This window comes from Mesoplodon densirostris, chromosome 15 (assembly GCF_025265405.1).
Source record: "Mesoplodon densirostris isolate mMesDen1 chromosome 15, mMesDen1 primary haplotype, whole genome shotgun sequence".
Taxonomy (NCBI): Eukaryota; Metazoa; Chordata; class Mammalia; order Artiodactyla; family Ziphiidae; genus Mesoplodon; species Mesoplodon densirostris.
The window spans coordinates 35,265,880-35,282,348 of record NC_082675.1 but is presented as its reverse complement, the minus strand read 5'-3'; the positions used below and the strand labels follow the sequence as shown (position 1 = coordinate 35,282,348).

Genomic DNA, 16,469 nt, shown 5'->3' with positions numbered 1-16,469 from the left:
ACCTCCTGCCAGACCCATCAGCGTCATTCTGGGGGGTGTCAACCTCCTCACATCATGCCCTCTTGTTTTCCACCAACCCTCGTACAGTTCACAGATGCAGCCACAGGGCTCACCTGGCTGATGGTGCTCATGGCTCGCATGTAGCTCTCATTCCTGGAGCGGAACTTTGGTGATGTGAGCAGGCCCGCAGGGTCAAGGCTGTCTAGGCTTCGGTTGATGGAGACCTCACTGACCGCCCTCAAGTAACTGTGACTCCGGATCTGGAGTTTGGGAGAGTGCTCATTGGAAATCCTGAAAGAGAACAACGAAAAGTGTGGGTTTAGTCCTGTTCTAACACGCAGGCAGTAATAAGATAGGTTAGGACTGTGATTGATGTGGCACCCTACACACAGGGGCTAATACTAGAGATGCTTTCCCATGGTTGCTAAACTCCCCCGTGGGGTCTAGGAAAGAAAACGTTTGATGGGAAATCATTGAGATCTGATGACATCAGAGAGCAATTATAATTTTTTCAGCCCAGGAAATAATTTCCTCAATCATATTTTCCTAGGCAGGAGGAGAGTAGAGCTGCTAATGCCCTGCCCCGCCCCGGACTTCTGCCCTGTGTAATTTGCAAGCTTTTCCTTTGTACCCAATTCTTGTCTGTGCCATCTTTCTGTTTTTGGACTTTCTAGTAACAGCAAGTGGTTATATATCTATAACTATATCAATCTTTCTATCATCTATTTATCTCTCTATCTAATCTTGATCTCATTTAGTTGAGATTTAACTTAGTGAACAAAATTTAAATTTTAGACATTAAAAATGTGCGCATATCTAAATCTTGATATCCAAAGATAAGTCTTTACATACTTTATACTCTTCAGATTTTTTCCAAGATGCGTTTTTTATTTTATTTTATTTTTTATGAACACACATTTCTTTATTAAGTCAATATCTTTTGCAAAATGAAAAAAGCCTTAGTATACAATATCTTTATACTTAAGGTAATAAATCTGTTTATTAAATGTATTCATATTTGATATATTAAATTCAGAATTATTCAGCTGTATTAATAAATTTCCCAATATATTTAATTAATTAATTAATTAATTTTTGCTATTTGACATTAGTCTTTTTTAAAAAAATTTTTATTGGAGTATAGTTGATTTACAATGTTGTGTCCCAGGTGCATTTTAAAATTATAAAAGAAGAAATTGCTCCTTGCAAAAAGCCAAGCTATCCATAGGTGCTCAAAGCAGAAAGTGGGTCTCCACTCCCCTTATTCCTGCTCCAGAATTCCACTCCCCTGAAAGAACTACCCAGAGCAGCTCAGTGTATGTCCTTCCTTACCCTTTCTATACATGTACAAACAATTATTTTTTTAGTAATTAAAAGAAAATTTTACTGAAATATAGTTGATTTACAATGTTGTGTTAGGTTCAAGTGTACAGCAAAGTGATTCAGTTATACATATATATCTATTCTTTTTCATATTCTTTTCTATTATATATTATTACAAGATATTGAATACAGTTCCCTGTGCTATACAGTAGGTCCTTGTTGTTTATTTGTTTTATGTATAGTAGTTTGTATGTTTTAATCCCAAACTCCTAATTTATCCCCCTCCTCCTCTTTCCCCTTTGGTAACCACAAGTTTGTTTTCTATGTCTGTGTTTATTACTAATTTTTAAAGTTTGTTTTCATGTGGGATTCAGGGTGATTTTTCTTTCATTATTAAATTTTAAAAAGTTTTGCTGTAATATTGCTTGCAATTAAAAATTAAAGTTGATAAGGAGACAGATGTAGGCCCAATATAGCTGCTATTATTTATCATTATTCTGGAGATCCTAGCTAATGAAATTAGAAAAAAAAAGAAATACGAATATAAATATTGTGAAGAAAAGGTGAACTTTGAGTATTTACAGATTATACAATTAATTAGCTGGAAGGTAAAAGAAAATCAACTGAAAAACTATGAGAACTAATAAGATGATCCCCCAAATAGTTACATACAGGGTAAAAATTGAGAAATTAATAATTTTTCTATATACTTCCACCACCAAGTAGAAATTTTAATTTAAAAATCTCATTCAAAATGGCAAAACATTATAAAATAAGTAGAAATTACAGAAAAGAAATGCACCAGAAATTTTTGAAAAAAGTGATAAAGCTTTATGGAGGGCAGGGTTTCCCTGGTGGCGCAGTGGTTAAGAATCTGCCTGCCAGACGTAGAGAATGGACTTGAGGACACGGGGAAGGGGAAGGGGAAGCTGGGACGAAGTGAGAGAGTGGCATGGACGTATATACACTACCAAACGTAAAATAGATAGCTAGTGGGAATCAGCTGCATAGCACAGGGAGATAAGCTCGGTGTTTTGTCACCACCTAGAGGGGTGGGATAGGGAGGGTGGGAGGGAGACGCAAGAGGGAGGGGATATGGGGAGATATATATACGTATAGCTGATTCACTTTGTTATACAGCAAAACTAACACATCATTGTAAAGCAATTATACTCCAATAAAGATGTTAAAGAAGAAGAAGAAAAAAAAAAGAATCCACCTGCCAATGCAGGGGACATGGGTTCGAGCTCTGGTCCAGGAAGATCCACATGCAGCGGAGAACTAAGCCCGTGTGCCACAACTACTGAGCCTGCAAGCCTAGAGCCCGTGCTCTGCAACAAGAGAAGCCACCGCAGTGAGAAGCCAGCGCACCGCAAGGAAGAGTAGCCTCCGCTCACCGGAGCTAGAGAAAGCCCGAGCGCAGCAACGAAGACCCAACGCAGCCAAAAAAAAAAAAAAAAAAAAAAAAATTTATGGAGGGCAATAAACAAGTCCTAATCAAAGAGGAAAACAAATTTCCTGGAGGGAAAACTCAATATTGTAAAAAAAAAAAAATTAAATTTTCCCTAAATTAATCTATAAATTTTATACTAAAAGCTGAGAATTTGATTAACAGCCACTTTTTGCAACTACACTGAAGGAGGGGACAAATTAGAACAGATCTAGAATTTAACATCAAAAGGAAACCTCTTATGTATTTTACTACCACAAAAGAGAAACTGCTTGTTCTAGCAATGTTCCCTTTGGATCCTGTGCCATTATGGAGATTCCCAATGGACCACTTTATAAATTCCCATGCCAAAAATCCCAGCCAAAAAACAAATAAACTGAAGAATAAATTTTCCCTTTGAGATTTCTTCTAGGAAAAGAGAGACTTAGCTAGAAGCATTTATAACCTAAAGTTCACTTTCACATAGAACTTGAGAGGTGACAAATGTGTTTCTTTGGCTATTTTGTAACCTGACCCAGAGCAATGATATTGCCAACATAAAAAATGCTGCTCTTCCAAGCGGTTATCAGGGCAGCATTGGGGGTGGCTGTTTTGTAAATGATCTCCATTCAAAAGAAGAAGTGAAAACCCAGTGTTCTGAGAAATGAGTGTCTGTCTGCTGGCTGAGATGGAGAAATGAAGCATCATTGAAATAATCATTCACCCTGGCCGCTTGTTATGAAATAAGGCATAATTCCCAAATGCCAAACTGAAAAATCATTCAGAAGAGATTGAATAGTTCTACTTTGGTGAGTCATTCCTGATAAAACAATGCTTTCTTCAATGATACACTGAATATAAGGAAATGAACTCTTTATCTTGTCCACTTAGAGAGCAGAGCCCACAGCTGTCAACATAAAGGGTACAGTATGTACATGTGCTCCTGACGCTGAAACAGTCATGAAAGAAGTTCCAAAAAAGAATGCAGTGATTATTTGCACCTCAAGAGGAAGTTGATTTGCTAGGAAGGAAAGGAGTGTGCCTATTCAGAAATATTAGCTCTCGTGTAAGATTAATTATTTACCAATGTTAGCCTATTCAAATGACATCCATCATTTTTCACTTTCTCCCCAGATTGCTTATGCTAAGTTAACCTCTCATGGCTTATCCCAGCTGAACTGAGATTTTGGCCTGGTTGAGCCCCATTCATTATCATGTCCTTTAACTGCACCCAAAGGTGGGATGACGCCCTTAGGTGGCTGTGGAGCAGCTAGACAAACACACTTGGCTAGTGTATCAGTAAGGATGCCACTGCAAAAAGAGAAAATGCAATAATACTTGGATCACAACATTTAAACGAAATTTTTATTTTATTGAAGTATAGATTTTTAATGTTTTAAAATATTTTAATTTTATTGGAGTATAGTTGATTTACCACAATGGAAAAGAATAGTGATAATAACCTATATGAAGTATAGTTGATTTACAATGTTGTGTTAATTTCTGCTGTACAGCAAAGTGATTCAGTTCTCTCTCTCTATATATATATATAAATTTGTGTGTGTATACACACACACACACACACACACACACATAGATATACATATTCTTTTTCATATTCTTTTCCATTATGGTTTATCACAGGATGTTGAATATAGTTCCCTGTACTATACAGTAGGACCTTGTTGTTTATCCATTCTCTATATAATAGTTTGCCTCTGCTAATCCCAAACTTCCAATCCATCTCTCCTCTACCAAACCCTCTCCCTTGGGGACCACAGGTCTGTTTTCTCTGTCCGGAACACAACATTTTAAATCAATGTCCCCAAAGAGAAAATGATTAACCCTGTAATATGTCACTAAAATTATATAATTCCACAAGATGAATAAGCTCTGGGGAACTAATGTACAGCATGGTAACTAGAGTGAATAATACTGTGTCATGTACTTGAAATTTGCTAGGAGAGTAGAACTTAAGCATCTCACCACACACCCACAAAAGGTGAGGTGATGGAGGTAATAATTAACCTGACTGTGGTAATCATTTCAAAAAACATGCAGTCAAACTATCACATTGTACACTTTAAGTATATACCATTTTGTCAGTTATAATATATACACGTTATAGTGTATATAAATATATACAAATTTGTCAGAATGGATAATAAAGCTGAAAAAATATAACTTCAGATGGTTTGAATTTTTTTTCCTCCAGAGAAGGAAATGCTTCATGACTCTGTGAGTCTAATGGGAGAATTTCTGGAGGTGATGGACCATCTTACTGATTGATCTGTATCCTAATTTCTTTTTTTTTTCTTTTTTTTTCCCCACTTTGCCTTGACTCCGACTTATAAAAGCATTGAAATGTCAGGTTATTCGATAGGACTCAGAGGAAACATTTTATTGACTCTGGGGTTAATCCAATTGCTCTGTTTTGAAGATGAAAGTATTTTGTCCTTGGTCATGACTCTGTTTTCAATTCACTGTCACAAGCATTCATGGCTTCAACTGAGAGGCTTTGATTCCTTGGGCCTCAGTGTGGAAAATGGTACTTAGTGGGTGACACTGCTCAGTTACTAGTTTTGGGGAAACTAATGCAGGGTGTTCTTTTGGTCAACCTGCTTTGGTAAAACCAAGCCTGGCTTTCTTTTCAGCAACTTCATGTGTGATGCCTTTGTAGTCCTTCTGAAAGTATAAGTTGCATTCAAGTTGTTCACTTTGGCAGCTCTCAACTCTTGGGTTATTTCTACTTTATAATAATAGCTGACTTTTATTACCATTTACAAACCACTTAGTTATTATTAATACCAACCTACAGATAAGGAAACCATGGTTTCGAGAAGTTATGTGGTGTTCAAGGTACTTGAGAGGGAAACTTGGTCTTTCCCTGACTTCTGTTTTCTCTTCCCATCTCCTATTTCTTGGGGAATCTTGCCTGCACTCACATGGGGGTTCCTATTCCTCTCCCTTGCCCTCAAACGTTCTTATTCCCTAAGAATTTACAATTCTTTATATTCTCATTTTTTTCTACATTCTCTCCTTGGACAACCTCATCTGCTCAGTTGCTTCTACTACTAACTTTATCCTGACAACTCACAGATCTATTTGTAGCCCATAGCTCTTAAACTTCAAAACTAAACTTCCAATTAACTGTGCATTTCTACCCAGGTGTTCCACAGGTATCAAATACTCATCACAACCCCCGAATGAACATGTTACCTTTTCCCTCAAATTTGCTCCTTTTTACTTATTCCACATTGAGATGAATGGCATTGAAATCTATCCTGTCAACCAAACCAAATATCCGGGTGTTTATCCTGTTTCCCTCTTAACTGTCCAAATCCAGTTGATGATCAAATTTTCTCAGTTTTACTGCCTGGTTACACTTACAATTCCTTTCCTCCACGTCTTCCTCACCCTTCTTGCTTCATTACTTCCTGAGTTCAGCCTTCATCTTGATCCTCCCAAACCAGGCTCCCTAGGGCCGGTCTTGTCCCCTCCAGTGCATCTCTCTTCTCCTGCTAGTGATTAGGACACTCTCTTGCTTAAAAGTCCTCTGTGAATCCTCTTCATCAGTGGGAGAAAGTCTAAACTCTGTACTTACTTTTCTAGTATCACCTTTTGCTACTTCCTCATATGTACCATGCATATACTCTCATGCTTCTTTATCTCTGCACATGCTGGTTTTTTGTTTTTGTTTTTTGCTTGGAATACACTTCTTCCTCCACTTTCTACCCACAGAACTCTTACTTCAACTCATTTATCAGGTCACTAGGTGTTAGAGCACCTATTGCCAGGAGAATCGGGAATCAGGATTCCAGATCACTGAGTCTAATGGGATTCTAGTCAGTTCTCTTTAGAAAGCCTCCTTTGTTCTCCCTGACTAAATAAAGTACTTCTCCATTTGTACTCCTGTTGTGTCTTTTATATTTCTCTGCCACACACTTTTCCCATTGTTGTAGTTTTTTGTTTACATGTCTGTGTACTCCTTAGATTTTAGAGTTCTTAGAAGGTGGAGTCAGTATTTCATTCATTTTGTTATGCAGTGGTACACTAGCCCTTACATTTTTAAAGTGACTAATGATGATGAACACCTACTTGAGTGCTTCCTTTATGCCAGGCACTGCACATGAATCACCCCATGAAATCGATGAATGAATACATAAATGAATGAGAGGGGAACTCAGTTGATCACTACTCTAGACATGAAATAGTTTCCAAAATTTCAAAATTCTCTTACTTATAGCTAAAGACCCTACAAAGGCTTTTAAAAAGCTTTATTGCAATAAAATTCATACACCATAAAATTCACCCTTTTAACAGGTACAGTTCAGTGGTTTTTAGTGTATTCACAGAGTTGTGCAACTGTAACCACTAATTTTAGAATGTTTTCCTTCCCCCTCCCTGTCCACATTCCTGTACCCATTACTAGTCTCTCTCTATTCCTCCTTACTACTAACCCTTGGAAACCGCTAATCTACTTCTTGTTTCTATGTCTTTGTCTGTTCAGGACATTTGATACATATGGAATCATATAATCTGCGGCTTTTTCCCACTGGCTTCTTTCACTTATCATGATGTTTTCAAGGTTCATCCATGTTGTAGCATGTATCAGTACTTCATTCCTTTTTATGGCTGAATAATATTTCATGGCATGGATTTATACCTTAATTTGTCCATTCATCAGTCGACAGACACTTGGTTTGTTTCCACTTTTTGGCTTTTATGAATTATGCCGGTATGAACAATCATGTTCAAATTTTTGTGTTGGCATAGGTTTTATCAACTATCATGACCATAAAGGTTTATAGGAAAATATTATTCAAGATAACAGAGCAAGAAACTTCACATATGAGGTGGGACTTCTGGAATGACAGAGGAAGGACCTCAGTGAGTCCTATTCTACACAAAAGCAATTGCAGAACTACTGGCAACATCAACCATTACAGGACTCTGGAAATTGAACTCAGAGAACAAACTGAAAATTATTTATGCAAGAAAATGTACTGAATGTAGATACCCCCATTCCCATGCTCCTCAGCTCCTTGGCATAGCCACACACCACGGAAGCCTCAAAACCAACATAGGGGATGCACCTCATGGAGCTCAGTTGAAAGCATCATCTTCAGTGCATGGTGATGTTTTGACTGGTCTCTCACCTCCCTGGAAAAGCCCCATCCCCAGAGTGTTGATACTATTTGATCTGACTGGGAGCTCAATTCTGTGGAAAAACCCCTATCCCAGGTTGTTACCCAAAACAGTAGTAATTGGCTGAAATTGCTAACATCATAGCTACCTGAGGTTCAGTTGGAGCAAAACAAGAGCAAGGCCCAAAATTTAAAAGAAAGACCTGGAAAATTTGATGGCTATAGAGGATATTTAAAAGTTTTGATGTGCTGCTTAAGAACCTAGAAGGCTTCATGTATGCACAAGACTGTGCACATGCCCAGAAAAGACCTAAGAAAAGAAAGGACTTTGGTCACTCACCTGTGGCTGACCTTGAAACCCTGCATAAGCAGGAATTGAAAGCTAAGGCTGATTTGTAAACTTCCTGAAATTTGAAAGTGTGCCTTCATAGACAGATGCCATTGGCAAAAGGTGGAAGACTAATTGGTTTAAAGTATTTAGAAAATATTCTGACCAAGCACTGGCTGATCACTAAACTATGATGACCCCAGGGTGAACCCAAGGAAGCCAGGTTTAAAAATAAAAGCAAGAATTTAAAAAAAGGAAGCAGAGAAGTCAGTAGATATATGTTGTAGGGAATCCAGAATCTAAAGAGCTAGTCCAGGAAAGTTGCTAAAGAATAAGCAGTAGCAAGGTAGAACAAACAAAAAAAATGAATAAAATAAACTGGGGTGGGAGGGAGAGAAAGGATGGAGGGGGAAATTTGTAGATTAAGAAACTCAAAATATATATCAAATTTAGGAAGTGGGAAACATGAAGTATAGTATTAAAGGAAAGATACTTTGGATGATAAAACCATAAACAAAGACAAGGTAATGATTATCATAAAAGTCCAGATAGTGGCTACTTTTTAGGAGAGGGAGGCACTTGACCTGGATGGTAGTTTCAAGGGTATTTGCCTTATGATAATTCATTAAGTCATGTACTTTGTGTGATTTTTGTATATGTGTTTTATTTTTCAATATAAAGATTTAAATAAAAAGGAATTGGGGAATATCTGGTTCAAGAGTTGATAGAATATCTAAAATGTACGATTTTCCACAAAAAATAATGTGAACTGCAAACAAATGAGAAATTATGGATCAAATACAGAGAAAAAGCAGCTAATAAAAAATGTCCTTGAAGGGAGCCAGATGTTGGACTTAATAGACAAAGACCTTAAATCAGTTATGAATATTTTCAAAGAACTAAAGGCACTATGTGTAAAGATTTAAAGAAAAGCATGACAACTATGTATGACCAAATTGAGACTATCAATAAAGAGAGAGCTATAACAAAAAGAATAATCAATAAATTTTGGAGTTGAAAATAATTATTTTCTGAAATGAAATAAATAAGTAATAAATTCTCATTCCTAGTAATAATTACATAATAATAACTAAAATGAAAAATTTACTCAAGGGGCTCACAGCAAGCCCCTCGAAGAAGAATCAAACCTGAAGAGAGATTATGCAGCCTGAGAAACAGAAAAAGAATAAAGAAAAATAAACAGTTTCAAAGACTTATGGGACACCATCAAACACATCAACATACATGTAACTGGAGTTCCAGAAGGAGAGGTAGAAAATATATTTGAAGAATTAGTGGTCAAAAACTTCCCAAATTTGATGAAAACACTAATCTACATAACTAAGAAGCACTTAAGCACCTAAAACACTTAAAATACTATAAACTCAATGAGATCCACACCTAACCATATCCTTGTCATAGCGTCAGAGGCAAAGACAATGAGGAAATCTTGAAAGCAGAAAGAAATGACTCACCACTTACAAGGAATCATCAATAAGATTAAAAGCGGACTTCTCATCATAAACTATGGACGCTAGAAAGCATTGAGATGAAATATTCAAAGTGCTGAAAGATAAAGATTGTCAACAAAGAAATCTATATACAGAAAAACCATCGTTCAAAAAAGAAGTTAAGACATTCCCAGAAAAACAGACTGATTCATTGCTAGCCACATAGAGTCCTTTTTTCAAACTTCTTTTACAACACCATGTTGTTCCCTAAACGTTTCATTTTCCTTCTATTTCTTAGAATTGTAAATTCATAAAGCAATCCACTTTACTATCTGATTAGCCCTATCAGAAGAGCACAGCTTAGACACAGGGGTAACTTTTATAGTTTAAGATACAAACGGAAGGAACAAACTCCTATAGGTCCCTTGCTATATTCTTTGTTGTTCTTCTTCCATAAATGTTTGATATGGGGGATGAATGTCAGCCTTATTTCTGGGAGACATGGCTTTGTCAAGTGTTCTGGACCTTGCTATCTCTTAGAAGTCCAGGGTGCAGTAAAAGGGAGATGAGGAAATAATCTTGGGGATTTCTTTTTGCTCCATTAGCTTTGCTCTGTAGTAAAAAATCGATAAGAGTTGGGATTGTTGACTTGTTCTACTGGGAAGATTATCAAAGAGCCACAGGCTAAGTCTCTGCAAAGCCATCTGCTATAAGCTGGGATAATTCATTTTAGTTATAAAGTGGGTCTTGTGCAAAATAAAGGTGCAGCTCTTTTCACAATAATTCATCAGCCACGTAAATTTTCAACATAAAATGTAATTCTTCCAGTGTGCCAAATATGTCTATCTATCACATTTAGACTCTTCTGACACTTGGAATTCAAACATTCTTTCCCCTAGATTCTCTAGACTGTGCAACATTACATTTAAAACAATATGAATCAGGGCTTCCCTGGTGGCGCAGTGGTTGAGAGTCCGCCTGCCAATGCAGGGGACACGGGTTCGTGCCCCGGTCTGGGAAGCTCGCACATGCTGCGGAGCGGCTGGGCCCGTGAGCCATGGCCGTTGAGCCTGCACGTCTGGAGCCTGTGCTCCGCAACGGGAGAGGCCACAACAGTGAGAGGCCCACATACCGCAAAAAAACCAAAAAAACAAAACAAAAAAACCAATACGAATCAAATGCCAACTATTTGTAATGCTTGTGCTAGATGCTATGGAGGACACAAGATTCCTGCCTTTGATAACTTCAGTCTCCAGACAGACACAAATATGCAGAACTTCAAGAGAATCTGTGCTGTGCTTTTAACAGATGTTCAAGAAGAGGGTAGGAGGGCTTCCCTGGTGGCGCAGTGGTTGAGAGGCCGTCTGCCGATGCAGGGGACACAGGTTCGTGCCCCGGTCCGGGAAGATCCCACATGCTGTGGAGCAGCTGGGCCCATGAACCATGGTCGCTGGTCCTGCGTGTCTGGAGCCTGTGCTCCAAAAAAAAAAAAAAAAAGGTGAAAAAAAAAAAAAAAAAAGAAGAGGGTAGGAAACGGAGACTCTTTTGGAGTGGAGGCCTTAGGAAGAGCTTTGGAGAGAAGACAGCTTGGAGTTAGACTATGGTAGATTGTCACTAGGTAAAAGTGAGCCAGACAGACGGCATTCCAGACCCAGGGAGCAAAGGCTTGGAGGCACAGGGTGCAGGACAGTGCTCGGGATGGCTGATACCCAGGATGCTGGGGTGAACAGGGCTGAGCCTGCTCTCGTCGGAGGTTTATTGAAGTCATAATTGCCTGCTGGCCAGTCTCCCCCATAAAACTGTGGGTTCCTGAAGACAGCAACCACATCTGGGGTCATGGGATTATATGGAATCCATCACTGCATTCCCAAAGCCCAGCACAGTGACCGGCATATATTAGACCTCCTTAAATATTTGTCAAATAAGTGTGAGAGGAGAGGGGTGATGGGGTCTGAAGCCCCCCAAGGCATTATGACAAGACCCTCAATAAACCCTGATGAGAACCTGAAGAGAATCAGGGCACCATGGAAGGTGAAGGCTTGAAGGGGTGTGTAAGTCCTGAGGGATGACCTGTGGAGTTCCGTTCCTGGGTGACAGAAAGCAGGATGGTGACGCCTCTCACCACAATATATAGACTAGAGTCAGGCCCAAGGGAATTCGTTTCTCTCTTTAGTAGCAGTAAGGAAAGAACCTTGCTTAATACTCAGATATGCCCAGGAGAGTTTTATTGATGGCTGGCTGAGGATACAGCACCTAGTACACAAAGAATTGTTTCCAAAGATCCCCATGAAGGAATTTGGGGGCTACAGCATGCTTTTAGCATCCACGGATGTCTGCGCCCCCCGAGTACACACGCTACATATCCACGTGGGCAGATACCCCCTAGAAATGAATAACAGCTGCAGCTCAGTAGTGGGGCTTCTCTGTTTTTCTCTGCTCCAGGGTAACCAGTTTTACAAAAGCAATTCTTACGTATTACCTCAAAATAATTCCTGCAATTCTCTTCCCTTTAGTTGGCTTAGGACCAAAATGATCACTAAATCAATTAAAATAATTCAGAGAGAAATGAGATTTGTTGTGGAGGAGTAGCTGCCCTTAGTACAAGCAGTTTCACAGCAGGGAGCTTGTGCTGCTGAACTTGGCTGTCTGTGCTATGAACCTGGCTTCACATCTCAGTTAGCTCCATGGTACTGGGCAAGCCACACTTATTTCTTGTTTAAAATAGAGATAGAGCTTGGAGAGTTTACTGCATAATAAGCATCTCTCTCTCTCTTATTGTGGCAAATACACATAACATAAAATCCACCATTCCAACCATTTTTAAGTGTCATTAAGAACACTCACAGTGTTGTGCAGTTATCGCCATCCTCCAACCACAAAACTTTTTCATCATCCCGAACTGAAACTCTGTACCCATTAAACACTAACTCCCCACCCTTCCTTCCCTGGCAGTGACCACTTTACTTTCTGTCTCTATGAGTCTGATGGCTCTAAAGTACCTCACATAAGTAGAATCAGACAGTGTTTTGTCTGGCTTGTTTTGCTTAGCATAATGTCTTCAAGGTTCATCCATGTTGCAGCATGGGTCAGAATTTCCTTGTTTTAATGTTACTTAATAATATTCCATCATATATACATATATATATGCCACGTTTTGTTTATCCATTCATCCATCAACAGATACTTGGATTGCTTCCACCTGTTAGCTATTATGAATAACACTGCTATAATCCTAAGTGTACAAATAACTGTTTGAGTCCCTGCTTTCAATTCTTTTGAGTATATGCTCCAAAGTAGAAATCTCACTTTATCAGAAGTATTTAACCTCTTCTATTTCATTTATCAGCAATTAAGCTACTAACATATTTGGGGAACAACATAATGGAAACAAACTATCACTTTTTTCCCCTGAAAAGACACTCTGGGGCTTCCCTCGTGGCACAGTGGTTGAGAGTCCGTCTGCCGATGCAGGGGACACGGGTTCGTGCCCCGGTCCGGGAAGATCCCACATGCCGTGGAGCGGCTGGGCCCATGAGCCATGGCTGCTGAGCCTGCGCGTCTGGAGCCTGTGCTCTGCAACGGGAGAGGCCACAGCAGTGAGAGGCCCCCATACCGCAAAAAAAAAAAAAAGACACTCTGTTGATCATTTATGGTAAATTTCTGGGACACAAAATAATATAGTAGTATTTCAGGAACTAACTATTATTGCTATGGCTGAAAACAGAAAAATGATACTTCTATTATTTGGTGGAAAGTATAGTAATAAATCTGAGTATAATTGTACTGCTCTAGTGATTGCAAAACAGTAATATAATTAAAACTTGGTACAGTATTATTGAGAATAAATGCTATTGCCATGATTAAGACATCCTGGAAAATGATTCTATAAGCAGTTAGAGATTGCAGAAAGACTGTTGACAGGAGTGTCAGTTTATGAACTGGTTAAGGAAAGAAATAATGTCATCACCAAGGGAGATGGGATGACAGTTGAAATGTATTGGTTAGTAAAGAGCTCACAGTGATAATCCTTAGGAGGGCTGTAAATGCTGCTTTGAGCTGAAGGCAGAGTGTTTCTTTCAATTTAAAAAGTGTCAGGGCAGAACAGATGTACTTACACAGATGTAAGTTGACATTGACACATTGGAGCCGTTAAAGCCTGTGTGAAAGTACTTTGATAGATTTTTCATAAAGTGCTTCATATTCTGACTTAACTTTTGGAAGACAAAAAAGCAACTAAAGACAGAGTCTTAAATAATTCTTTTAATGTTGGTTTTCTTCTATTCCTCATTGTCAAATGCTCTATGTCTACACTCACTACGGGCATATCAAAAGATCTCAAAGAAGACATGTCTTCCGTGTTAACAGTCTTCCACTGATTAGAACGCAGCTGTCGTGCCCCAGCTAAGCCTCCTGGTGACACGCCCCCTTTATCTGGTTCTCTTAGGTCAAGATTTGTAGGATCTCCGTTAACTTGATGGCTCGTCCCTAAGCTTGGTCCAGTTTGTTACTTTCTCTTTGACAACAGAGCATCTAGAACCAAACTCAGCCTTTCAAATATAGACTGACAAGTGTGGAATACAGAATGGCTATTACTGTCTGTTCTGTAGAAAATCATCTTGGGGTGCAGTCTGAGAAAGCTTTGGATAGTTTGGCATATAGTCACGCTGTTAGCTTCTGGTAAGCTCCCTTTGGGCAACTTTTAGATCTTCACCTCAATAGATGTTAAGTCATTACGATTTTTGACCCTTTTGTTCCCGTGAAATTGAAACCAAAGGCTAATCCTGTCATCCCCATACAATATACACAGTATATCAGCTATTCTTGCCCGTTGTGTCACCAGCAAATGTGATAACAGAAGCAAACATAACAAAACCCCCAATCCGTGAGAGCTACAAGGTTCTATGCTTTACCTATAATATCTTATTTAGTTAGCACACCAATATTATGAATCATTATAACAGTTATGAAGCATTATTATTCCTATTTTATAGATGAGGAAACTGAGGCTGATGAGTTTGTAAACTTAGAAGCTCGATCTATCTCATTTCTGTAGTCTTAACTACCTTGTGCCTTCCCCATAAGCATGCCATGTATTTTCTTACCTAATCACCTGTAAAATTATTGACTAGGACTGGGCAAATCCATGATCTTTTGAGTTGGCTCAGTCCATTAACAATACAGTCTTTGCTGTTAGGCTGTTTATCATATACCTCTATTTCCCAGCCCATGCTTCTCTGATTTCAATTTTTGCCTGTAAGTCTATTGGGATCTACTCTTTAAATGTTTTAAATGCTATCCTAAATGCAGTTACATTCCTCTGATATGTCTCAACCATTTTAGAGAGGAAAATATAGGCAGTCCTATATATTCCTTTTTAGTAAATCTATGCTGGCTCCCTATTTTCTAAATCATCACAAACCATCTGTTTAAAAATTCATTCTGAAATCTCCCCAAGGATTTACGTTAGATTAATTATTTTCAATTTTTAGAATCCTCTGGTTGGAAAAACTGAGATAATATTTACTTTTTTCTTGGTACTTTTCCCATGGTTCCTAAAATATTACCAATAATGATTCTACAATTATATCTGAGTTCCTTTAGATGGAAACTAAATTTTCAGGGCTTTAAGTGTTTTCTTCTTATTTGTGGCAGTTACCTAGTTTTGGTTCTAAGTTGGGCTTAGGTAGTTGGCCATATTCTTTTTTTTTTTTTTTTTTTTTTTTTGCTGTACGCGGGCCTCTCACTGCTGTGGCCTCTCCCGTTGCGGAGCACAGGCTCCGGACACACAGGCTCCGCGGCCATGGCTCGCGGGCCCAGCCGCTCCGCGGCATGTGGGATCTTCCGGGATCGGGGCACGAACCCGTGTCCCCTGCATCGGCAGGCGGACTCTCAACCACTGCGCCACCAGGGAAGCCCGGCCATATTCTTTATTTGAGGAAGGGACACCTTTTTCTAATTTGTGCAAAAGTACTACATAGGCTAGCAACAGCCCTGAATGTCTAGGAGTCATGTTTACATTAGGTTACAAAATAATTCCCCAATATGTAATAGTTTATTCTACTTGGATGGGATATTCCACTTGCAGAGATGCAAGGCTGGTTCAAAATTTGAAAATCAATCAATGTAATACCATATTAATAGGCTAAAGAAGAAAAATTACATGATCTTATCGATTGATGCAGAAAATGCATTTGACAAAATTCAACAACTCATTCTTAATAATAAAAGCTCTCAGAAAAATAGAAATAGAAGGGAACTTCCTCAATTTGTTAAAGATTATCTACAAAAAACCTACAGCTAACAACAAGGCAAGGACGTCCATTCTCACCGCTCTTATTCAACATCGTGCTAGAAGTCCTAGCCAGTGCAATAAGGAAACAAAAAGCATACAGATTGGGAAGGAAGAAATAAAACTGTCCCTATTTGTAGGTGACATGATTGCCAACATAGAAAATCCCAAGGACTCTGCAAAAAATTCCTGAACTAGCAATTCAGTAAAGTCACAGGATATAAGATTATACAAAACTCAGCTGTATTTCTGTATACCAGCATGAAGACATGGACACTGAAATTAGATATGCAACACCATTTATAATCACTTAAAGGGACTTCCCTGGTGGCGCAGTGGTTAAGAATCCACCTGCCAATTCAGGGGACACGGGTTTGAGCCCTGGTCCGGGAAGATCCCACGTGCCGCGGAGCAACTAAGCCCATGTGCTACAACTACTGAGCCTGCGCTCTACAGCGTGCGAGCCACAACTACTGAGCCCATGAGCTGCAACTACTGAAGC

General features: G+C 38.9%; 1 protein-coding gene across 12 annotated transcripts in view; it reads right to left on the bottom strand.

The window, feature by feature from the left end:
• DLGAP1 (DLG associated protein 1) overlaps positions 1-16,469 on the bottom strand; it is a 328,135-nt gene that overhangs the window by 175,513 nt on the left and 136,153 nt on the right. For all 12 annotated transcript variants that reach the window (XM_060119712.1, XM_060119713.1, XM_060119714.1 and 9 more), the window contains one exon: positions 114-291. In XM_060119712.1, the coding sequence (XP_059975695.1) occupies positions 114-291 (178 nt within the window). The remainder of the gene's footprint in view (positions 1-113; positions 292-16,469) is intronic.